Source organism: Psittacula echo, assembly GCF_963264785.1.
Source record: "Psittacula echo genome assembly, chromosome: 1".
Classification (NCBI taxonomy): Eukaryota; Metazoa; Chordata; class Aves; order Psittaciformes; family Psittacidae; genus Psittacula; species Psittacula echo.
Window position 1 is genome coordinate 55,322,199 of NC_137735.1, and position 26,233 is coordinate 55,348,431.

At 37.2% G+C, this 26,233-nt stretch overlaps 1 protein-coding gene across 1 annotated transcript in view; it reads right to left on the reverse strand.

The window, feature by feature from the left end:
• Positions 1-892: 892 nt before the first annotated feature.
• The window catches only part of TACR3 (tachykinin receptor 3), a gene marked incomplete at both ends in the record, with an annotated part of 32,523 nt that continues 7,182 nt past the window's right edge, over positions 893-26,233 (reverse strand). Inside the window, 4 exons of the mRNA XM_080629253.1 lie at positions 893-1,208; positions 4,032-4,228; positions 13,954-14,104; positions 15,866-16,054. Coding sequence (XP_080485379.1) covers positions 893-1,208; positions 4,032-4,228; positions 13,954-14,104; positions 15,866-16,054 — 853 coding nt within the window. The remainder of the gene's footprint in view (positions 1,209-4,031; positions 4,229-13,953; positions 14,105-15,865; positions 16,055-26,233) is intronic.

Sequence of the window (26,233 nt, forward strand, 5' to 3'; positions counted from 1 at the left end):
TTTTTTCCTGGTAGAGGTGTTTCATGGTGAAATATGTTACTGTATCTTCTGCAGAGAAATGCTTATTGCCGCAATGGTATTTTTCTTATATTTGAATCTCCAGTTTAAAATCTTTTGACCTTTCTAAAGTCAAACACAAAGGTCCTGTTAAGGTCATTAGAGAAAGTTCTTAGTACTTAAACAACTCAGCACTGAGATACAAGACATTCATCTAAGCAATGATTCCTCCTGGAAGCACACCTTCCATTGAAATCTCATGTTCACTAATGTAGAAACTTGGGTAGAATTTAACTTAGTCCCTTAGAGATTTTCTGCTTTTAAAAAAAATATTTTTCATATATATTTGAAAAATTTTCCTGTTGCAGACAGAGCTGAACTTCGTTCACATGAAAGCCATTTTGTTTGTTTGCCTGGGAATAGGGCTTAATTATAAAACAAAAAAAAGGAATGGACCTGGGGCTCATTATGTCTTCATTATAAAGAAATATTTTATCAGATCTCATGTAATTTTGTGTGGGATTAATAAACTCATAGTAGAAACTACGATGCATTTCAGCTTTAATAAGGAGTCTGTTACATTACAGTAAGAGAAATATAAATGCCAGAGGTCAGATACAGCTGAAACAATGCATTTTATGCCATTGGCTTGTTTCAGATAATTGCTACCAACATTGCTGTGTATAAGTGTGTGCTTTCAAACTGATGCATACATATGTCTTCAAATTCCTCCTTCTCTCCAAAGCAGAAAAGTGATGCTTAAAAATATCACTGTATTTATAGATAGGTTTTGTCAGTGGAATTGTGTTTTTTTTCCTGTAGCATGAATATCTAGTCCCAAAGTAGGAAAGCATTGTCCAGTGCTGCCCTTCTATCAGCTGTCATCATGAAATGCTCAGGAATAATCATCTGCTGATGTGTGCAGTGAACTGATGAGACTTGAGGCTGTGGAGACAGCCTTGGAATTCTTCTGTGAATAGCCATTGAAACTCATGTCCTTTGGAGCTGCTCTTTTCTTACGGCTGGCATGGGTGTTGTCTCCATCACTAGCATCAAACACCACTGTCATGCTGGACTCCATTCTGGACACAGCATATAGGCTACTTTGCCGGGTGGGATGAAATCTAGCTGCTTTGAGCTCTAGCTCGTCATAGCTGGACATCTCAATGAAGGGGCACCAACGGAAAGCTTGTTTGAAGCCAGCTCGGAACCTGGGAGGAAAGATGTTTGGTGAAAGCCTGTGTTATTAGCCAGCCACAGGCCTTCATCTCGAAATATATATTATGCTGACAGGACACTGCCTGGCTAATTATCTTGTGCCTAATCCTCTTAGTGGTGAACTTAGTGGGAGTTTCATTGACTAAAGTCTGAGTAAGGTAAAAAAAGCTAGTGGTAACAGCTCATTTCTGTTTTGGATTTTCAATATACTTTCCCTGCATTTTAACATTGGTATTTTCCTTGTACTCAGTTTACTTTCCTTTGCCTGTGCCTAAATAAGCAAACACCAGCTTTCACAGCACTGTCTTCACATAAATTGTTTTGATTTGAGCTGTGAAGAAATCTGCACCTATATTTTCATCTTTTTTCAGCAAGAAACTTTATGGCATTCTTTTCTGTAAAATACCATCCCAGCTTCCAGATTCCAATATCCCTTCTTTGTTTACTTTTCTAACAGAGGTGCTTAAATGGGAAAGACGTAATGACTAATTGTTCATATCACACATTTGGAAAATTATTTGTAATAACAAAAGAAGATCCTAGAAAGTTGAAAACTGAACATGAACAATGCACAAATGGGAATTTTGAGGCTTTAGCACATTAATGCTTGCAATATCCAGATAGTGTTATTTCAATTCAGAGGGACAGATTTACTATAAGGACTACTGCTACTTTTTGTGTGTATGTATTTCCAGAATAGAATTTAAACATTAGATAAGCAATTTGCTGTATATTTATGTGTAACCTTCAGAAGAGCACCTTTTCACCTAGACCTAAAACTTATCAGACTTTCTCACTTTGTCTTGCTTCTCTCATTTCTGTTTCAATGATCAGCCGTGTTGTTTATTGTGCCTATAAGCCTTTTAGAGCAATGGTAAAGCTACCACAGTGATGACTACAGATAAAAAATTTAGATTGTTTTCAGTGAAAGTTGAATGATCTCACAGAAATAACTTTCTTCCTCTTCATTTTTTTTTTAGGTTTGTCACAGAGCTGTCGCATGGTGACAAACGAGCAGGTAACTTGCCATTTAGGGTTTCTCTGTTCAGATGGAATTACGGAAATTGAAAAAAATACTGAAAGAACCTCTGATGGAAATACATCTTTAGACTGTATTATTTTTTGTCTCACCTTCTCTTTCTTATTCAGAGCATGTTTTTTCTTCATCTTGAAATAATGCCCTGTTTATCTAGATACATAGGTAATACCTCAATTAGCCTGGAAGATGAGGCTGCGGATAGGTGTTGCAACTCTGTCTCATATTAGATCCATCAGAGGTAACAATACTGCATGAATCGATCTGACTCCCAACAACAGGCTGTATTTTCCTGCTGCATGAATAGGAAGCAGACATTCTGGCTTCTTGATTTCAATATTGAGCTTAATTATAAGAAAACTTTCACCAGTATTTCCTCCTTGCATTACCTTCTATACAAGATGACCTTTAATGTGTCTCAAAATTATGACGTGTTTGTTGATTATATTCTTTCATCCAGATGTTTAGTTTTGTACTGAAGTATGAGTGTCAATACAAGCCATATGAGATGTTAATTTTTTCTGAATAACATCTTTTGTGATTCTGCATAAAAAGTTTTTGAAGAAAATGGCAGCGTTTTAGAGGTTTTATGGTAGTAACTAATAAAATGTGAGGCATGATCTTTCCTCGCCTTTGATTTTGCAGACATTGGACATCCAGAGAATTCTGGTTTCTGTTGAAATTAATAGGAGATTTGCCATTTGAGTTAGGGTATTGTTCTGGCATACTAGAACTTTACATCTTCTTTAAACAGTTGTAACCATCAAAAGAGGAAGAAGATTGTATGGAATTGAGCATTACCTTGACATTTTAAAAGACAAATAAAAGACAATCATAAGCTATTCTAATCAAGGAGGCAAACTCCAGTGTTTTTCCATCAATAAAAGCTTGGCAGGATTTGGTCACTTCATTTTCAGTTAGACTCCTTTTCACAGGTATTGCATGATCCTTAGTGGGGTTTTATAAATATTCAACAAAATTGGTGTAAAACTTGTCAGCAATTAAACTTGACATTGGCTGTTCATTCAAAAGAGATTTCTAATAATATTTAAGATTACTTATTCAATACTGATTCATACTATCTCCATTATGAGAAGTAATACTGAAAAATAATATGTCTAGGATGACATTTGTTTAGATCCTGGTCCTACAAGCTGAAATGAAAAGCATGAGTTCATTCTGCAATCCAGTAGTCTCAAACCACCAAATATCTCACCAAACTCAACAGCAATGCCTTTGAAATTCAGAGCAAAATGTGTTGCTGTAATTCAGTATCAAGTAATATTTGTTTTAGTATCCTGTTATGGACCTCAGAGCTCAGTAGACATCTAATGGTGAAGCATTAAAATACACAGTAAACCACATTTTATATTATATCCTTCCAGTACTGCAAAACAAATTTGTGGCTACCATTAGTTAGTGAACATACAGATTCCACTGTATATCACTAATGGTTGTCTTTACTTCTTTATTTTAATGTTTTGCAAGCAAAAAAATATTAAACTGCTATAGATCTTAAATTTTGCGTATGGAAACAGGAAAGGTTTTTTTCTAAATACTGAATTTTGCTCTGAAATTAGACTAACGTAACTACTGGAACTGGACATTTGGTTCTTGGTATCAAGTACAAATCTAAACGAAAGGGTTTTTTTTGTACTTTGTTTTCTTTCCCACTAACTAAAAATTATTCAAGTGAATTTTTTTTGTCTTTTATTTCATTTAAACCATTTATATTCTCATTGAAGTTATGCATACCAACTGTTTCATAACCAGCTCTTACCTCTTATTAAGACAGCAGTAGATAATGGGATTGTACATTGTAGAGCTCATGGCGAGCCAAAAGCTGGCCAAATAGATTTGCTGAATGTATTTCCACCGATTTAATTGTTGGTAGATCCCAGTAACTATGAAGTAAATGTGGTACGGCAGCCAGCAGATGGCAAATGTCAGCACAACCACAATCATCATTTTTACCACCTGAAAGAAGGATGTAATAATGTTATTTAATAATATGCATTAGGGTTTTTTTATTTAGACTAGCATTTCAACATCCATTAATGATTTTCTTGCATTTGATTAAAGTTAGTCAAAGCAAAGAATGAATAGGCTTTTGCACGATTTTCCTTTTAATCTGACTTTCCTAAATTTCTTTGGTTTTTTCTTCTTCTTTTTTTTTTTTTTTTTTTTTCCCTGTTGGCTGGAGATCTTCCTTTTCCAAAGAAAAATAACATGAAAATTTCTCTAACTTCATTTGTGTTGATTCTTCCAAGAAAATATATTTCCTTACTTGTATTTGGCATTTAAATACTACTTTTTTCTGTATACCTAATCATGAGATAAGGTTACAGAGTGTTTGGGACACCTCATTTTAGCCTTTATTGACCCTGATAACTTTCTCTGTTTTGGTCTGCAAGTATATGGCTTATCCCCATTTATTAGATGTGATTTGAGTAAATACAAGGTTGTAGGAAATGAGCAACTGCAGTATCCTGTTTAATTTCAGAGGATAACAGTTTCCTTGGCTGGTGATCATTATTTGTTGTTTTCTGCAGGCATCGTAACATCTGTTAGCTACCATAGTTTCCATTAAGCACAAATCAAAAGGACCTCTGTTTTATGCTTGAAACACAAGAAATTACAAGTCATGTATGACTTTCACTCCTGTCTTTCCCTCTTCAGTTATGCCAAATACTAGCTCAGCTGCCATTTTCAGCCAATATGTCACAAATTTACACAACAGATTTTTTGTTTGTTTTGTGAGTAAAATGAAACCAGACGATAGATCTGTGCTGGAATGTCTCTTGTTCATTTGTGCTGTCAATACTGGGGAGTAATGGGGATTGTTATCAATAGCTGTTTTGTTTTCATTTCTCTGCACAAGGTACTGTTTCCTGCTGCTTGTAGTTTTGCCAGGAAAAAAGAAAAAAAAAGAAAAAAAAAGATGACACTTGCCATACCTACATGTCTTAGGTTGATATTTTTATAAAATTTCAAGTAACGTAATTAAATAATTTTACATATTTTACATATAAATCTTATGGTGCCATCCATATTACATCTTCCTGTGGGAAACATAAAGCAACTTTTCATTTAATATCTGGCACCAGTTTACAAGCTTTCCTGCTGGCTGGGTCAGTACTGTACAAGAGAATACCTATTATTACTGATACGTATCATCACTTGAAGATGCAAAAGGGGCATCTGTTCATTCAAACTGCAACATTATTGATATTTGGTTCTTCTAAAGCACTTTTCATCAGTTAACTGTAAATCGTTGCAGAATGAAGATTATAAGGGAAGGCAACACATCAAAACATAGTTTCACGTTTGCTAAGTGTACGTCTGTATGTCTATATCTAGACGTATAGATGTACATAGGACTGTATATAATAGGGTTTTTTGGGTAAAGAAGTTGTGACTGTATGTGAATAGACATTTCTGGATTAAATTCTGTATCTGAAATGATAACACAAAAATATGTTGGCAAATCACAGTGGATCATTAAATGGCATGTCTTTTCTACTCCTTTGGACATAGCTTCTGTGATTCTTCTGCTGGGATTTACACCTGTGCCTTGCATACATTGTATGGGTAGAAGACTTAACTCCATAGTTATACCACAATACTTAAGCTCTCTGTCCATTGACTTACAAGTGCACTTGTTGCTGTGTTTTTATACCTGTCAGGAACGATAAGTATTACTTCAACACCATTCAGGATTTTTGTAATTTCAGAATGCCTGGAAGTCTAATTACTTGCCTTCATATCTAATTAGCAAGTCTTGAAGTACCAGCTGTGAGTCTGAAATTATTCCTACAATTATTTATCACTGGAATATCGTAGGTACTAAATGGAAGGATTTTTGTCTCGAAGCTTTCAAAGTGTAGTCACACAAATCCATATTTATAGTGCACATTTCATCTGTGCAGTGCTTGAGAACTGAAACAGTAGAGCTTTCCAGCAATAAACGCAGTTTAATCTGGTTGAATACTGTGCCAGTTATGCCCTAGAACTGTCAGAAATCACACTAAGAGAGCAGGTTGCCAGTTTGGCATATTAAATTTTGTTAACTACATTTTCAAAAGAAAGTGTTTTGTCTCTTTCTTACATCCAAATTCTTTTTGGCTAGCTTTCTGTGTTATATTGAAGGGTAGGACAAGCAGTACTTGAAGAGCCTAGTTAAAGGTCTCCTAAAGCTAATAAACCTTCACAGCCTATACAAATAATAGCTTCTTTATTTCAACTGCTGCATTCAAAAATTAAACACAAAATGAACTAAGTTTTAGGTTACATTATTACTAAGAATTTCATGTTTTCTTCAGGGAGACAGAAATCCCAAAATAACTATTTACAGTTTGACACAAAGAAAATTCTTAACAATTTTTTTTGTCAAAATTTCAGGCAATTCAATTCTTATTTTAAATGTTTTAACTTTTTTTTTTTTTTTAAATTAAGTTTTGATATAAAAAATGCCAAATCACCCCCACAAAAATCACATCTTTTTCTGCAAGGTTACTTTTTCATTTAAAACAAAACACTCATCTTTAAAAACATTGAGATCAGCATAAAATTTTCCTATAGCTGTTTGTCTGGAAATCTATGATTAAATATTATGTCATCATCATCCAGAAAGCAGAAATTTCTGAAGCAAATAGTTAAACTAGACAACAAGCAAAAGATGATGTTAGAAGGCCATTACTGTTTGATTTGATTTGTGAAGTAACAAGTCACTGGAATGACAGACAGTGAAGCACACTGCTTTCTTAGTCGTTCCTTTTACAGCTGTTTTTCATAAATAACTAAAATTAACTAAAAATTTGAGCTATCATTTTTCTCTCAGATAAGGGTTTACCAGTCTCATTTTCACTGAGGTGAATGGTAATATACTAGTATATGTATGTTTAGGGGAAGATATGGTGGAGTTGAATGTGTAAAGTGTGTTTTCATGGAACAAAAAAGTGCTATTTTTTCCAGCAAAAAAGGTTGTTATGGAAAGTACAATGCACTCACTGATATATTATAAGAAAAAGGTAAGTGTGATGTTGCAAGTGTCTGTGGCATAAAATCATTTGGAACACAGGGCAGTTACAGTTAAATTTGAAGTTAACCACAGAAGTAATGAGAGGAATGAAAAAACACTAGTCTGTCTTTGTTTCATCCACTAAGAATGTATATATGTTGGCAGAAATAGAGGAAAAGAAGAATAAAAGGAAAATAAAAAAGAGGAAGATTATTCCCAATTTCCTTTCCTCTTTCAGAGACAGGCACACATACTGTGCAATTCCATACCTTACAGTTCTTGCAATTCTTGTTTGTACCTCTAGTCTTTCCATTAAGTTTCATTTCTGAATGATATCAATAACCATGAGCAGAAACTGCCTTCAAGGTCTATAAACCTGGGGCACCTTAATTTTACTTGGTATAAATCCTGATGTATGAATGCCAGTAAATTATTAAGCTCAATTAGGGCACAGGGAAAACAAGTGAAAAAGACCAAGTACAAATTTGCTGCAAAAACTTTATTGTCTTTTCCCAGTACACTGTGATATTTCACTAAAAAATCTCCAATGACTCTTGCTGCAGAACTGCTTGTTCAGCTGCAGAGTTTAAAAGAGCGCCTCAATGGTTTTTGTTTTTGGTTTTTGGTTTTGTTTTGCTTTGTTTTGTTTTTTAGCTCTGACAATACAAAGTTCTTTGATTTTATTTCTTTTTAATATGCCTGTTCTGTTTTGTTTTTTGAGATATCACCATTTTTCAAATGCTTTCTCTTCTGTGTTGCATAGAATTCTTTAATAAGGGTTTGCTTTTGGGGGTTAGGAAATATTTTTAAAGCAAGCAAACCAGAAAATTACTGAATTTGGTAGTGCTTAATGTCTAACTCTGTTCCTGACATCATTTTACCATGGAGTTTTCAAAAATTTATGATTACAGTGAACATCATCTATCGGTATCCCAGTGGCACCATTTTCCTCTGGTGTTCTGCTCAACCTCCTTTTGTGTATTATGGGCAGCATACCCAGAGGAAAGAGTTTTTCTTCTGTTCCGGGACTTTGGTTAAAATGAGTTGTACTGAGTCTCTCAGTTGTGCAACCTTTAGGTGAGTCTTGAGGCTAGATTTGGAATATGATGAAAAACCAAAGTGGTTTTTATTTTCATCAACATGTTCTGCTGATATTGATGTATTTCTGCCTATGTCTAAGAAAAACTATGTCTATAAAAAAATTGATTTATGTGCTTTGTAGTCTTGCCCATTCCTTTAAACCCTTCCTGAGCAAGAAGCATTCTTTCATTGTAAGGATGCGATCAGTAAATCCACTTCCCAATCCTGGGGACATACATGGCACTTGTACACTAAGCACCAGAGAGAAGGGAAACATCACTATGTCTTGCTTCTCCACAATGCTTATTTGGAATAAACAATCTTTTGCAAGAAAATTAAGATTCAAAGGTCTCTATTGGTATGGAGAAAGGACTGATTTCTGAAATGCCAAGTGCTGCGGGTTTTCATATAATTTTGACAAGTTCAAGGATTTTCTGTGCTATTTTAGCCCAGGGAAAAGATAGATTCTTAATAGCTGAAAGAGATGCACATTTAGAATGAGAAAGCATCTAACAGCTTGAAAGTCTTTTAGTCAGGTAAGGTACTCATCAGTTCCAGTGCTCGACAAATGATTTTATTCTTCCAACTTATACTTTCTTTTTCTCAGTTGCTTGAGATAAAGAAACTACTTTTCATTTCAGTTTGCATAATCCCTTGCTACAGACCGAATCCACAATCACTTACTTTGTTATTTAAGCTGTAATGTTGAAAAAGATACTCTGTTCTAGTATGAAGTAGCTTTGAATCAGATTGCTGTCTTACAAATGCTAAAATGTGGGATCCCCCCCAAATCAAAACAATAGTGACATTTTTCATGAGCAGTCTTAGCTACAGGCCTTTTAAAATGATGCTTTTCTAATGTTGCATGGAACACAGCTCTGACAGTGACAGTCTTGAGACTGTCTTCATTTAACGTATCAAGAGGAGACAGAAACTGCTGGATTGGTACTGAGCTAGCTTTGGGGATTGTTTTACACTGTCCTAGGTAAGAGCATACTTGGAAAAAAATCTGGGATTTGCTGAACTAAGGACTAACAAAAAAGGGCTTAATTCCCCAAATCAAAGGGAAGGGGTACCTTCCTGAGGGGAGCACATGTGCCTCTGTGTATGATTGCACAGTTCTGGAGTGGGCACCTTGTCAGTTTATAAGCAAAGTGCTCCTACATCACCATAGCAGTCATTTTTGTCCATGAAGCAGAAGCACAAACGAATCTGTAAGGTGGAAACATTCATACGCCATGAATAAGCAAGTGGTAGGCAAGGTTTGTGACAATGTAAGTCTCTTCCATAGTCTGCTGTTACATGGCTGATCTGGATGAACTGCAAACCAGATGCTTTTCCCCTGTATCTGTGTGCTCCAGGGTTTGGTTCTCTTTGCATACATAACATGGAGAAGTGTATAATTAGATGTGCAGCCTTGGTAGACCATTATCTGAATAAAGGCCAAAAAATGCTGTGTTTATTACTGTCTGACTTTTAAAACACATGCATAGGTGGTGATTCAGTATAGACTAGGATGTCAGCTGTGAAGATTTGGCTATCCTTTGAAGTCTGTAGTACAAAACTATGTAGAGCAGTTGACTGCAGCTCGTGTTTTTAATGGGATTTAGGATAGTCAAGTTATATTGACTTTCTGTTAATATTAAACAGTTTGACTCCTTAATGCCATTTTGAAAGTGGAATATAGCATATGTAAGTTATTGGAGATTGGAATGCTGGTCCTTGTGCTGGGAATAAGGTAATGTTAAGAGAAAAATACACGTGAGTAGCCACGTGTGAAGTGTTCATGCAGCAGTTTTTAGAGAGACCATTTGCTCAGAACCTGTCCTGTTGCTTACTTCCACAACCTATGAAAGAGGGGAAATGTTTTATGTAAGTATTTCAGAAAATTAGTTAAAATTATTTGGATGCCTTTTTGTAATATTTACTTGTAGTTCTGGAATGGTTCACCTGGATATTTCTGTTTATCTAGTAAAAGCTTTTTTCACACAGCAATTTTGAGTGATTTTTGAATTTACATATGACTGTTCTGACCCTGACTTGGAAAAGCATGTCCTGCTGTCTTACTTGATTTGGCTTCTCACACTGTGTGATATTTCAAATTCATATTCAAAAGTGACTCTCATAATTATTCCTACAGTCCCATATTGTTTTGAATAGTTATTTTCTTTTCAGATGAAAGTCTAAAGTTATCTACTTTTTCATTTTCTCCTCCACTGTGTTGGGTATACTAACATATATTAACAGATTAGATAGATGCATTTGACTGTAAATGGATATGGGATGTCTGCTTCTGCTGTCAAAATATATATATATATAAAACTTTGAAAATTTCCTTATGTACTTAGGCTGGTAAACCTGACCATCTCCTTAGTGAGTCCTGTAATACTGTGAGTCACGAGAAAATATGCAGGGTTTTTTCTGTTTTTACAAGCAAATTTGAAAAACAATTTTGACATTGGGAAAATGTGGCCTTTAATAAATCATTATTGCAGTAAGAAGTTGAAATGACACCTCAAGCTGTGTTAGGAGAAGCAACAAATGCAGACAGAAGCTTATGTATGGAAGAATGAAAATTGCTGAAAAAGGTGCACAGTGATATATTATCATAGAGTTAATAAAGGTAAGGGGAACTGTAAAGAAAAGAAATAGAAGTTGAAAGAGTGTTTTCTGTTCTTCTGTGTTCTTCATTTTGGGACAAGGCAATGACATGTGCACAGTGTTTCAGAACGTGCACATGTTTCAGAAAACAGTTGTATCAGAACTGTATCTCTTGACAAAGACAACAATAACTGATTGATTTTATTTACAGTACATGATTATTCCCTCTTACAGGCTAAGTAAAGTTGGAAGAGGGATTGGAACAGATTAGATATTAAAAAAAAGAGAGGGTAGAGACAACATCTGTGAGCAAGTCTAATTATTTGCAGTGAATATAAAGCACACTATGGCCTAGTAAAATCTGATAGTAATGTTATAAACCACTTATGTAAACTTTAGTCACATATGACAGTATTGAAATTATAACTGCAAATTAGAACTGAAGTAGAATAAATGATGCTCAGCTGGACATCAGTGAGTCTCACGCCAGGAGCTTTAAGAAGAAGGGCTAATGCCTGCAAAGCTCCCCCATGTAGTGAAATTTCAGAAGTTCAAAAGACTGATATCAGGCAACTTTAAGTTGGTCAGTCCCCAAGACATTTGATCTTTCACAGAAAATAAAAAAGTATTGGTATTAGTCTATAGCAGTCCTGAATCTCTAAAAGTTTCAAGTCTTTGACCCTTAAAGATATTATGACTTTGTGTTGCCCAAACTGTAGTGTGTATGGTGAAATTCTTTGAGTCCTTTCCTCTTTGATGTTGCTTTCAGAAGGATTCAGGGTGCATATGGAGTCACACATAAGGAGTAATGAGACTGTCTATCAAACTACTAACAACTTTCTCAAGCTTCAAATTTTCTATTGGCAAATATTGTTTCTTCTTTTCTTCTGTTCACTACCTTCTCTAACATTAAATACCATTTCAAACAATCCTAACCGAACATCCTCTGTACTGTACCATTGCATAAAATGAAACATGCAGTCAGCTGTTTTATATTTCTCCTTCATTACAAGTGCACAGACTTTCCATATGTCTTGATATCTGCATGCTAAATAGCAAAAAACCCCAGATGATTTCTTTGTTTGAATAAAGGAAAAGCAATAGCTCTATTATCAGAGGCAGGCTGGATGATAGCTTTATTTGGATTCCAGTCTATCATCTTTGCAAATACCAGGTATTTCATAAATCCTGCTGGAAGGCGCAACAGTGGAACTGAAGAGCTGTCATGGAATTCTACCAATAAAGTCACTGATGCAGTTACAATATATCTGCCCATAATTTAATCCCCTTGTTCCATGTGTTGAAGGCATGCATTCCAGTACTCTCATCCTTTAATTAATCCTCCTTGTCTCTTGCCAGTTCTTCACTGACTGGAAGGACAGTATTGGTGATAGCACACTTAATTGATGAGTGAAATATTTTCCTTCTTATGCTCTGTAGGAAAGGTAATTTTGTAACTTTGAAAATACACTGTTGGGTTAGTGACAACAGGGATGGCAAAGACTGTAATGATAATGTTAGACTTCCGTGTATTATGTTAAAGAGAAAATGCTGGTCTTTTAAAACACTTTAGCATTTCTGGAAATCAGTCCAATAATTTCATTTTGGGACAAATATGTAAAGCACATGAAAAATCATGCTGATTTTTCATCATTTTCTATCTGTTCACATTCTAAATAATCTTTAAGCTGTTACAAAGCAATACTGGTGATAATTCTAGTCCAACTGCATTTTACTTAAGAGAGGCTAGCATTTTGTCCTCTTAAAGAAGCTATGTAAAAGCAGAAATAAATAACACCTTTGGTTTCATAGGAGGCATTGCACATCATACTGCAAAGCTGTCTAGGCATGTCTACCATTCTGACAACTGAAACTTGCCATAAAAATTTTGCACTTGCCTCTTATGAGGCTGAAAGTGTATGAATGAGAAATGATCCTAATCTTTCCCTTCATATATCCTCTGCCGTAACAATTTTTTCTGTGTAATATGTGGGTAAAAAACACTTTAATGTTGCTGACAGTGTCCTGTAAGAAATGTAAACGTCAGTGTCCTCCAGTATTTGCAGAAGATCCCTATCATCTCAGAACCCAATATGCTGCACTCTGCTATTGCTGAAGCAGCTTAGCCTATACCACTGTTCAAACATATTCACAGTGTCAGGAAGCAAGCTGAGCAACTGAAAATGTGTTCATCATTGTGAGTTAGAAGTCCATGTTCACGTTGCGTTTTTTCAAATATGAAAGGTTAAACGCATTTTAGTATGAAAAATTGTAAGGGATAAAAAGCAGAAGGGCCATCTTATTAAAGAAGAAAGTTATTTTAAGAAAAAATGTTATAAGAAAGAAACTTTAATGGCACTGTAACATTATGAAAACTGAACTGGAAATAGTCAAATAATCAGTTCATAAGCAATCCACAGTCTTGTTAGATTAGGGAAGACTTACAGTGAAAAAGATTGAAAGAAAGTAACTGGTTAAAAATAATTTCTATTTCCCACCAAAGGTTATTGATTTAAAACTTAAAATACTTAATATAAGCAGGCCAATCAGCACTCTTCTCAAAGCTGAATGGGCCTTAATCTACTGAAAATTACAGCAAGATTCACTTTCCTTTCAGTAGGATGAGACCCTGGCTGAAGAGGAACTAAAGGTTCACTAGTCCATTGTTCAAAACTCAGTATTTTAGCTCTGTAAAGACTAAATATTTGGGCTTAGTTTCCACATATCAGACACAGTATATGCTGCTATATGTGGAGTAAAAAGTTAAAATCAAAACTTTACTTAATGGGGAACAGTAAGGTTACAAAACAAACCCACCAGCTAATGAACATAGAAGGCAATTTGTCAAACCCAATCAATTATTTTTTTTATAAAAGTAAATCTCTCATTACTCTTATTTCAAGTGGCTTGGTGTTTCTGAAGGTATATACTGTGATACTTTGCAACACAATTGCAGATGATGTTATCAGGGTTCACTTAGTGAGTTATAATGGAACAGTACCTTTCTCTTAGCTTTGAGCTGCTCGTGATATTTGTCAGATGTGTCGCCTGGTATTTCTCCTCCCCAGAGCGTAATTCCCACTATGGAATAAGTGATGCCCATGACAAGCAGTGGGAAGCAGTAGACCAGGACAATCACAATAACATGATACCTGCAATAAAAACCATAAATCTGATAAGTGCTTTTAGAGGAGCTGCTAGAATGGAATGGGCTGCTAGAAGACAAGAGTGCTACTGTAGCACAAAGCATGTTTTATATTGACTGGCTAGTCACTGGTGTTTTCACTATCTTTTTGAAAGTCTTGAATTGCACTGCAAACTTGTTTACATTTTAATGCAAGAGTTTTGTGGGGTTTCTAGAGCTGATTTTGAACGTGCACTATCATAAATTAAGAAGGACTCTAAAGTTATCATGATTAGCCACTGAAAAATAAGGTATGTTTGTCCATAACTACCTGAATTGATTTTTGATTATTGCACAGTCAAGTATCCTAAGGACAAGTTAGGCATTTTGTGCTCTGGACCATAAACGAAAGAGGAAAATAAGTATTTAAGTGGTATATTTATGCAAAGGCTCTGTGTTATCCAACGTACTTGTTGCGGTTTAACCACAGCTGGTTTAACTACACAAGCCACTCACTTCTGGCCAACTCACCCAGTATATACACTGCGCATGAAGTGCTGCGGTATGGAATACCCCTTTGGCTAGTTTGGATCAGGTGCCCTGTCTTTGCTTCCTTCCAGCTTCTTGTGCCCCTCCTCACTGGCAGAGCGTGAGAGACTGAAAAGTCCTTGATTGGGTAAGTACTAGTTAGCAACAGCTAAAACATTGGTGTGTTATCAGCAGTGTTCTCAGACTAGAGCTGAGACACAGCACTGCACCAGCTACTAGAAAGAAAATTAACTTTATCCCAGCAAAAAACAGGACAGTATTTCATATAGCAGGTCTGTTGCACGTAGGAAGTATCTGCTGCCTATGTGCAACATAGTCATCTCTGCTGATATAAGCACTAGGGAAGAAAAGGTAACTACTCTTGCTTCCTGGTTGAATGCCATCCTCAGATAAAATCCTAGTGAACGATCAGTGAAGAATCCCCAGCCATCACTGAGAGTGATCTTCCTGCCCTAAAGAGAAAAATTTGTGCATGCCTCCTAAAGTGATACAAATTATATATGTGACGGGGGTGGGCCCTTTCACCTGCCTGAAAGAGGGCAAAAAGTAAAATTTGATTCTGGATAATCACACAGGCTTTCAGCCTTGAACACAGAGTTCATTTTAAATGCCAGTGGTGACACGAAAGGGCAGATAATGTTTCTATGGCTAGGTAACCACTTATTCCTAATTCTGCCAGAGGTAAAATAGGATAGATTCAATTTAATTGACTGTTATTCTACACTTTCAGGAACTGGAACCAGTTACAGGTTTTACAGTTTTCTTATTTGGACTGCTATCGGAGAGAAGTAATTGTGATAATGTAACAGAATGAAGAGGGAAAATCCAGCCCTCTCACAAACAGATCCAGAGGAAAAAATCTGATTAGGACAAGGAGAGGCTGGAAATACTTTTTTTTTCCTATCTAGGATGAAAAGGAAGGTTGCTTTGAATTGCTTACTCTATCCCCATTTCTGACTATTTCTGTCTGTGTAGAAGTAGTCATCTGAAGTGAAGCAGTGATGGTAAACATGCAGCATGGGATGGAGAACACATAGAAGTGGAAGAGAATAAATGTATTCCACTTATCACTTAAAATGTTCTACCTTTCTACCTTCTAAAACTTGTGCTACATTTCTCAGTAATCAGTTCTGTTAGTTATTCTGCATGCAGAGTATCTGCATGATATCCTACAACTTTTGCCAAGTCCATTGCAAGTATAGACACCACCATGCACAAGTTTAAAAGAACAAATGCTTACGTAAAGTGCTGTTTTGGACCACCAGGCCACGCTACATAGCAAAGAGTTCTCCCAGGCATCACCTTGGTTATGGAGTATAGGCACTGGGGAAAGGCCAACAGGAAAGCCAAAGTCCATATGCTCCCAATGACCACCTTGGTAGCAGTTGCAGAGAGCCTAGGTTTCAAGGGATCAATAATGGCCATGTATCTGTAAAAGAAAGCAAAAACCTGTGCATAAGAAACCTTCAGAGACCAGGATGTATCTAGAATCAACCAAAGCTTAGGGCTGGGAGAAGGATAAAAGCAGAGATATTTGTCTTCCTGGATTTCTGATGGCATTGTGCTTTGTGAGTGGTTCAGCCCCTATGAAGGCTGGAAGAAGGTCCATTGAGTATTATTTTAAAGCTGTGGGACACCTGGTTAACCAAATGTATACCAGTAGAGCAACTCTCGAAGAGTTAATCCTGTTATTACACAATCTGATTGAAAAGAAGCAATACAGCTGGATCCTCTGTTACTCTGATACATAATACAGGGTTTATCTCTAATGAAAAAATTTACAGTCAAGCTGTCAGGATTATTAGTCATCTGTTGAAAAGCTACAGGAACTTGATAATTCCACATGCATCCATTTCAGTAAACACAGACTGATTCTGGAACATCTGCCAAAAAGCCCCAGACTGCAACAGATTCATACAGAGATGGAGAGAAGAGTCATATCAGCATTTCATTGGGTAATGTAGAAATGATAAAAGCACCAAGAGAAATAGAATGTAAAGCATGAAAACATCTCACTTGCCTTCTCAGTTCCTGTGATCTCAGGTAGGATAGCATTCTTTTTGCAGCTCTATCATTGTATGGGCTATCCATGTTTGGCAATTTTAGAAGAACATGAAAAAATAATATAAAATTTTACTCTAATTACAGTCTAAAAGCTTAGGAAAAAGCACATCAGGAAGGCAACGAGACAGTAAAAGAAAAACAGATCTTGTTTTCTGTCTTTCAGTCTCTGTTATATCTGCAAGAAACAAGGGAGACAGAAATTTTGTATCCATATTGCATTTTCAGATTTTTCTTAGCAAGACTGCTTTGATTTCTTGGCTAAACACTGAATTAACATATTTTTCCCCAACTTCACTGATTGCATGATTCTGTTTTATATAACAATGACCAAATAATGACTTACAGAATCATTAATTATGTTAATTAAATGGTAGCACTATTCAAAATTTCCTCCAGTATTAGGGGAATACTGATAAGTATCAGCCAGAATCACATTTAAAGAAATTTTTATACTTCCATAAAACCAGGGTGATTTTGGCTATATGTGTGCCCATATTCTGTTACTTGATATAGCACACTGAATAACTAACTACATATTCTTTAATCTGACATCCTAATGTTTTCCGAAACAACACAAGGAAATGGTTTTTACATTAATATTTTGCTTCAGATCCAGAGGGTTCCCAGAGTACATTAAAAAATCCTTTTATTCATGATTGATTCCATGCTGACTGTGAGTTAATGTAGCAGTTAATGGAACAGCAATTTAAATCAAGAAATTTCCGTGGAAGTATTCAGTGTATCTGTGCTTATTCTGGAAACTGAATCTGAATGAAGATCTGCCCTTCTGCAGTCATTGGTAACATTGATATTCTACACTGTGTTTCCAAGCCATTGCTTTTCTAAAATCAGAATTAGAATAGCAATGATTTAGAAGCAGCTCAGGAATAACCAGGGAGGTCAGAAGGAAACTAACAAAATATTATTTTCTGTGTTTCCTTCTGGTTTTGTTTTGTTTTGTTTGTTATATTATATGAAAACATCTGAAGCAGGTAGGAAACTGGGGTGAGTATGAAAACCAGCTTGAATATTTTACCGTGAGAAAATAATTTCCATGAGAATTTGCCAAATTTCTAGGAGAATGTCTGGATCAGTTTCAACATTTTGCCGTCAGCCATGGGGATTATTACTAATTCTGGCAGAAGCAAACTCACTGCCAAACAATCATTATGGCCTGTACACTTTCACTTTCTCTCACAGTACATGTCCAGTTATCTGATCATCTTTGATGAGATTATTGGAGTATGCCAGTGATCATAAATGTCCTCCAGTTTTCATGCCTGGTAACTGCCCTTGTCCCTGTCTGTTACAGGTTTTAAATACAGTTAGAAAGTCAAATCACACCTATTCCAGCCTAAATGTGCAGAGAAAATATTTCCAGAATTTTCCAGTATTGCTGCCCTCCTTGTGTCACTTATACCTTATAGAGAAATTGCAATAAGTAAAAGATGTACTATGGCTTGTCATCTACTCCTTCTCTGCATTTCTACCTCATATAAAGATGGCTCAGGATGAACTCAGAGACCATTTTCTGTATGAAAAATTACATAGGCTGTAATAGCCATTTTACGGCAGGACTGTAGGAAAAAAGTTAAAAAAAAAAGCACTGCGTGTTATTAGGTTTTGTAGATTTTGTGCTATTGTTGAGACTTTAGTTGTTGCTGTGGGGCTTAGAAGTTACATAATCAGCCTAATATACATTCACAGGGAATTAATTATTTTGTAGGCAAGCAAGTATAAATTAGTAGATCCTATTCCAAAGTGACACAACATGTGACTATTATTTTTCTTGTCTATGTTTGTCGTATCGACATTCATAGACAAAAAGACTACAAAGCCATTCACGATTTTAACTTTTTGTGTTCTCATCTTGAGCCTTGGCTTTAAAGTACGTGAAACCTTCTTACACTGTTAGATTACTGCTTGGGTCTGTGCTTCCAAATCCAGGCAGGATTTGAGTTGAAATCCGTTGAAATCAATGGAAAAGCTACCAGTGATTTTAATTAATCCTTTTTGAGGATGAGTAAGTTGTGTTCTGCTGTAATCGGAAGAGTAGCAGTCATTTAAAATGAAGGAGGGTGCAACATGGCCTAATTGTTACAGTGCACCCAGTGTTCTAGGTAGACTTGCCCAGGATTTTTCTGTATAGACATTAGCTACAAGACAATAACTATAATATTTGTAAGATAATGCTCCTGATAAAAGTTTGCGCAAGTAATCATCTGCATCCATGTTTACCTGCTATGGAAAACAAATTTCATTCAGGATGTTACTGCTTTTTTGACATTTCATACCTGAGAGATAGGTAATTAGAATCATAGAATCATAGAATAGTCAGGGTTGGAAAGGACCTTAAGATCATCTAGTTCCAACTCCCCTGCCATGGGCAGGGACACCCCACACTAAACCATGTCACCCAAGGCCTCATCCAACCTGGCCTTGAACACCGCCAAGGATGGAGCATTCACAACCTCCCTGGGCAACCCATTCCAGTGCCTCACCATCCTCACAGGAAAGAATTTCTTCCTTATATCCAATCTAAGCTTCCCCTGTTTAAGTTTGAACCCGTTACCCCTTGTCCTGTCACTACAGTCCCTGATGAATAGTCCATCCCCAGCATCCTTGTAGGCCCCCTTCAGATACTGGAAGGCTGCTATGAGGTCTCCACGCAGCCTTCTCTTCTCCAGGCTGAACAGCCCCAACTTTCTCAGCCTGTCTTCATACAGGAGGTGCTCCAGTCCCCTGATCATCCTCGTGGCCCTCCTCTGGACTTGTTCCAACAGTTCCATGTCCTTTTTATGTTGAGGACACCAGAACTGCACACAATACTCCAAATGAGGTCTCACGAGAGCAGAATGGAGGGGCAGGATCACCTCCTTCGACCTGCTGGTCACGCTGCTTTTGATGCAGCCCAGGATACGGTTGCTTTCTGGGCTGCAAGCGCACACTGAAGCCGGCTCATGTTCATTTTTTCATCGACCAACACCCCCAAGTCCTTCTCCGCAGGGCTGCTCTGAATCTCTTCTCTGCCCAGCCTGTAGCTGTGCCTGGGATTGCTCCAACCCAGGTGTAGGACCTTGCACTTGGCATGGTTAAACTTCCTAAGGTTGGCATCAGCCCACCTCACAGGCGTGTCAAGGTCCCTCTGGATGGCATCCCTTCCCTCCAGCGTATCAACCGAACCACACAGCTTGGTGTCATCGGCAAACTTGCTGAGGGCGCACTCAATCCCACTGTCCATGTCACCGACGAAGATGTTGAACAAGACCGGTCCCAACACCGATCCCTGAGGGACACCACTCATTACTGGTCTCCAGCCGGACATCGAGCCATTGACCACAACTCTTCGCGTGCGGCCATCCAGCCAGTTCTTTATCCACCGAGTGGTCCACCCATCAAATTGATGTCTCTCCAATTTAGAGACAGGGATGTCATGTGGGACAGTGTCGAACGCAGAAAAGAATTCTAGTGTCGAATTGCAGAAAAGATATTTGGTTTATCAAAAATAACTCCATTTTAGTTAACCATCAAATATGTGATAAACCCAACATCTGCCATCTTAGAGATTCTCAACCTCTAGTAGACATGAGAACTGTGCTAATATCTTAGAACATCCAAATGCTGGCAGAAATAGTAATCTAAAACAACTATTAATTTTCCATTGCTTTTACTACACTTTGGTATTTTTTTGTTTGGTTTGTTAGTTGGGGTTTTTTACAGCTAAACCAGTACTTTAGGTATTATATATTAACTATGGCATAGTTTTGAGTGCTTGATGTCTTGGCCTGAGAAAGCAGCAGATCTCGTGAATATAAACTTTAGTTGGATTGTTGCCTTCTATACCCTAGTTCCCTTCTCCTCCAAAAAGTGAGTGCAACTTGGTAATGAATATAAGTTGGTAGTCATGAGTCCTGTCTTTCAAATTGAGCTAGCTTGAGTGTTGGCTGCCTGATGCTGTCCAAAATGCTGGATGATCTTTACTTGTAGTAGGTGATAACCCATAATTCATCATTTTCACATGCTTGTGGGACTCCTAAGGCATCTTCTTCTAGCCTAGTATCATTCCTTTCAATTGCTAGTTTTCTTCAGAATGCACATTGACATTATTTTATGTGCTATTGTGAGATTTCTATTACATTCACATTATTCTTATTCCCAATAGGCACCAGCAGCAATTCCTTTTGGCTAAGATAAAATTCTGTTGGTTTATCTTCCTGTCTGGTAACTGCCCTTTAAAAATGTGGATTGTTTGTGTGAAATGACTCTTACAGCTATACTGATGGAAATTTTTAACTATTGTCTGGCTGAGTAAGTCAAATACAAGGATCAGATGAAAAGCTGGCTACTTGTCTTTCTTGCTGAAATTTGAGTGAAAAGCCAACAGTTTAGCTTTTGCACAAGATAGATTACAAAACCTAGCAGGCAGTCTTTCCAACAAACAAATGGGGAGGAGGTGGAGAAGCTTTGACCACTTCCTCAGTAATTCCTTTGTGCAGGAAAGACTTAGCTGATCAGAAAGTATTGACAACTCTATTACTGAGCCTTTGCTAAGAGACTTGATTTATTCTGATATGCCAGTTCACTAACAATTACAATGAAGTATCTAACTTGTTCCCTAAGTGGCTTTTCTTGGAAACAAAATTGCTAAATTGACATAGTAAGATACTGCTTCATAGCTGCAGTTGTAACACTCACTCAAATTTGTCATTTAAGTTTGGTAGCAATTTCCTAGAGAAGCCATCATTGCCATAATTAAGGACAGTGGAAAATGTGAAATGACTCTCAGCTGCAGGTTAAAAAAACCCTCCATGGCTGAGCTGTCTGTGGTTGTTAATCTTTGCACCCAAAAGAAGCTTAGAAGAGAACTGAGTCCTTCCTGCATTGTCAACTGTCATTTGTAAAGGAGGCATAGCTACTCCTAACTATAACTTTGTTTGCTGGAAAAGTCATCTTGCCATTACTGACACCTAAGGATAGTAAGTTGTTTGTTTGTCTCTTTAGGCTCAACCTGAAGGAGCAGTAGCTGTTTTTTCCAGTTGCCCCTTGTCTTTGATATCTGTTCATTTTGGCCAGGACGTTTCCATCAGGAATGAAAGCTCCTACCAGCACAGGCTAGAAGTTCCATGTGTAGGTGTTGCTCAGAAAATTAGTGAGGTGAGGAGGTTAAGCATGGGGTAATATGTATGTATGATACAGGTTATTGCCCCTGTATATTCCAATTACCTACAGCTGACAACTGTCTAATTTTTCATGGTGTAGCTCTGCCTTTAGGGCTCATTTCCTTAATCTGTTTGATATCCTTTAATAGATTTTGTATGGCAAAGTGCCAGTCACAAGGGGGAGCAGCAGACATGCTGCCTGAATTGTGCACTAAATGGTGCTGAACATGGTGTAGAAAAAAAAGGATTGTGTGAGTAGGCCAGGAATGAAGGGGAGAATGATGAGATACAGGATACAGAGTAGAAGCAGAAGAACTGAGACTGGGAAAGAGTATGCCAAATGCAAAAATAGGAATTGAAATGAAATAAGAATAATGAGAAATTAATAGAAGCAAATAAATCAGACATGTAGAACATTAGCAGATAGAAAGTGGGTTGAGAGAGGAGAGAATAAGAAAGGAAACTCAGGTGATGTAAAGGCAAAAAACATATAAGAAAAATCAGCCCTCCTAGACCAGAGTTTCCAAGGTAAGAAGAAAAGCACAATGTTTTGACAGTGGGATTCTGTGATGGCAAGGCCTTTTGACTCTGAAGGTTTATGAGAGAGAACTCCCAAAGAGTTGCTTGTCTCTGTGATCAGGCAACCATGAACTGCATGCAAGGGGAACAAATGGACTTCTCTTATGCTCCAATGTAATCTGTCTTAATTGTTGTTCTGCTTCTCCACTGTTTTTTAAAGTAGTCTGAACTTACGCAGTCCTTCTGAAGTCAGTGAAAGTGGCAGTGCTGAGGCCCTTGTAGGTCAGCCGTGTTCTGTGATATTTATACACAGACCTTGGACCTCCCTACACCTCTGACTCTAAGCACTCTAAAAGATGGTAGGCATTTGAGCTGAAGGAGGATTTATAATGGCTACAAGCAAACTGAAGATTTGTTACACCGTGGAAAAGCATTCTGTAGCCACACAAACATTATTCAGTGGGGTACTGTGCCAGTTGACTTTGCAGTCTTTGAATGTTTACTGTTCAGTCAGTCACCAAGCTGGAGAAATGGGACTCTGCTGAACAAAGCACTGTGAACTCTCACTGAAGTCATTTGATTTCAGGATTGAACTTCTAATGCTTCCTTACTCCAGTGGGAGCTGCTGATAATGCCACAGATAGCTTGTTCCACATAGTAAAGCAGCAATACTGATTCGAAAGTGTAACGACTAAAAAGAATTTACTTGTTATGATCCTTTATCACAACAAGCAGAAGCCAGTATTACCCCATCCAGCATAAACACTAACACTTGGAAAATAATTAAAAGATGAAATATGCACATTTAGAAATTTAGAGTTGTAAATATGTGCAGGTTGCTCCATCCCTCGCAGTGTTCAAGGCCAGGTTGGACAGAACTTTGGGCAACATGATCTTGTGTGAGGCTTCCTTACCCATGTCGGGGAGGTTGGAACTAGATGATCTTAAGCTCTTTTCCAACCCTAACTATTCTATGATTCTGTGATTCTAGGTAGAGATTCAAGCCAACTCTTGCAAGAGTGTGGATTATTCAACATTTGCACCATGTTCTATGCATTACTCTAAAGCCTTTTTAGGCAGCACTTTAGTTTCATCACAAGGATCATTAGCACATTATTTTGTTTCCTGTGATCATGTTAAATCCCACTGTCACTGTTTTTCTTTCAGCTTTGTGTTTTGTTAATCTTTGTCCCTAGCTTATTACTGCCAAAGTCAGCAAGAATCTTTCTAGTGAACTTAATGAGACACTAGTCAGGCTGCAAGATGTAATGGCGGTGAATCACGGTGTGCTTGCTGCAGCACTCTTTTCCTTCAAGACTGTTTTCTTATCTGCCTGGGTCAGAATAGGTCTAGTTTCTTTCAGAACTTCTCAGTCTGCAATTTACTGTTTATTACTTGTTTCTTGGGTTCATCAAATCATTGTTCTGAAACAATAATAGAGACAGTTGTCATTTGAATAACACTGATAAACTGTTTAAGCCAGTGGTTATAATGACAGCATATAGCTCTGTTACAGTTTATGAATAACATAAAAGACAAATAACTGGTCCTATAAAAGTCCCATAAAAGCTTCTGAAGTTTATGTATTATGGTCCTGACAGTAGAAAAGATTTTTTAAAAATCCTGATTTCTCTTTTTGTAAAACAGCGTACACTGACTAATACAGGCAGGAAAAATTTCTCTTCTTAACACATTATTTAGAAAATTGTAGCAAAAATATGTAAGACATTTTACAACTAAAATGATGTTCAAAATTGGATCCTACAAATGCCCATCTGGAGACACAGTTGGAAGCCTTTAATCATTCTAAGTGGTTTGTTTCACCTGTTTACAGTGTGTTTATAAACTAAAATGGGGAAAAGGTAATCAATTCAGCCCCAGATTGTAACAGGAAATTAGGATTTGACGAAGGAAGAGACTGAGAGAGAATCATAATGCTTGCATATAAGTGGCTCATCAACAGCAGACAGCAGAGTGCACTTCCTTTGGGAATGCACAGATGCTGTTATTCCCTCAAAACAGAAGCTGGTTTTGAAACTTTGTATTTGGAATCAACTGGTAATTGAGAAATATAGATAGTGAAATTGCTATGATTCCCTACCCTTATTTAAAACAATGTTGTGGAAAAATCCTACAAAAGGTCTCTATAAGGTAGATACAGTAGGCTGAAGAGGATGGAATGAACTGTGAGATTTTAGAGACATTTTTTATATGCTGAAAACCAAATCTTTAACTTTTGCATTCTTTAATCTTTATCTTCTACCGACTAGTACAAGGTTCCATCTTTTCTTGTGGGAATGGTCTGTATTAATCTATTTAGACTGATGTTCTCTTCAGGAAGAGGGGTTATGGGCATTTTTGTAGGACTGTTGAAAAAGACTGGTTTTGGTGGCTAGAAGGATCTACAGTGAACAATGTTGCTGTTACTCAGTGATCACCTTAAAACTGACAGCATGAATAAAGAGTGTAGGATGGCATGATAAACAAACACATTGTACATATAAGAGATCAATGAGCAATGTGCCAGAAGGATACCTTGGCCTTGATTTTTCCAGCGGCACATATGCTGTTCTTGGTGAATGGCTGTTATGCTCTGAGCGGGGACAACAGTGCAGCTTTTCTGAAATCAGGACTAGCCTCCAAGGCCTTGCTTTTGGGTACGTCCTAAAAAAACCTTGAAACAGGAATACTGAAATTCTTCAGTACAGCTGAGTTCTCATAAACAGTGCAATGCTTTCTAATTGAGGAACATTTTGGTAACTGACAACGGGCTAGATTTTTATAAGTATGTAATTGATTTTACACGATGTTTTCAATACCCGTGCATATTAATAGAAAAGAGATAACACTTTTCTTTGGTCTGTCTCATAAAATAATGGGCTGACTTCCCAATAGCAGGGCTTCTCTTCCTCCTATTCTTTGAATATGGTCTATCTTGGCCATCAATGACCAATATCAATGCAGTGTCTGCGAAACCACCTCCATCTACACAGACGCTACTAAGATGTGAATAGGATCAGCAGCTACTCACTGTCACTGTTGGAATACCTTGTTTAATTCCATAGCACAGAGTACAACCCACTCTACTCTGTGATTGCCTATATTTTTGGCACTGTCATTTGAGTGGCTTCCTTCTTGTTTCTACAGTTATTTTGAACAATTTTAGTTCAGGTAAACACAAATATGTGAATGATGGAAATTTCTCTCCTGGCTGGTAAATCAGTCAGAAATACAGGCATATACACAATAATATTAAAACAAACAAACCAACCCCAAACCTGAAAATACCCAGCCCTTGACTAACCTTGAAAAGTACTGCAGACTACAAAAAGATTCTCTGTTTTATCCTGATCATTATAAGTTTGTACCACAGCAACAAATGAATTATTTTTCCTGTGTCTCTCATAGTCTGAATCGTGTAGTCATTGCATCAGGATGTTCTGCAGAATCTATTTCACTTCTTTTCTCAGAAAGAAAGAGAATTATCAAACCTAGAAAATCACTTTAGGCCCCCAAGGCATAAAGAGTCCTCTATGTTTCACCTCTTGACTTTTGAACCCTTAATGCTCTCCTGTTCAACATTTTATCTCTGGTTCTGGGGACTAGTAATTTTCAGAGGGCAGCCTAGATACTGGAATCCAGAAATATGATGTGCTTCATAGACTTATGAAAGGGTTTGTGTTGGAAGGGACCTTAAAGCTCACCTAGTTCCAACCCCACTGCCATGGGCAGGGACACTTCCCATCAGACCAGGTTACTCAAAGCCCCATCCAACCTGGCCTTGAACACTTCCAGGGATGGGGCATCCACAACTTCTCTCGGCAACCTGTGCAAGTGCCTCAACACCCTCACAGTGAAGAATTTCT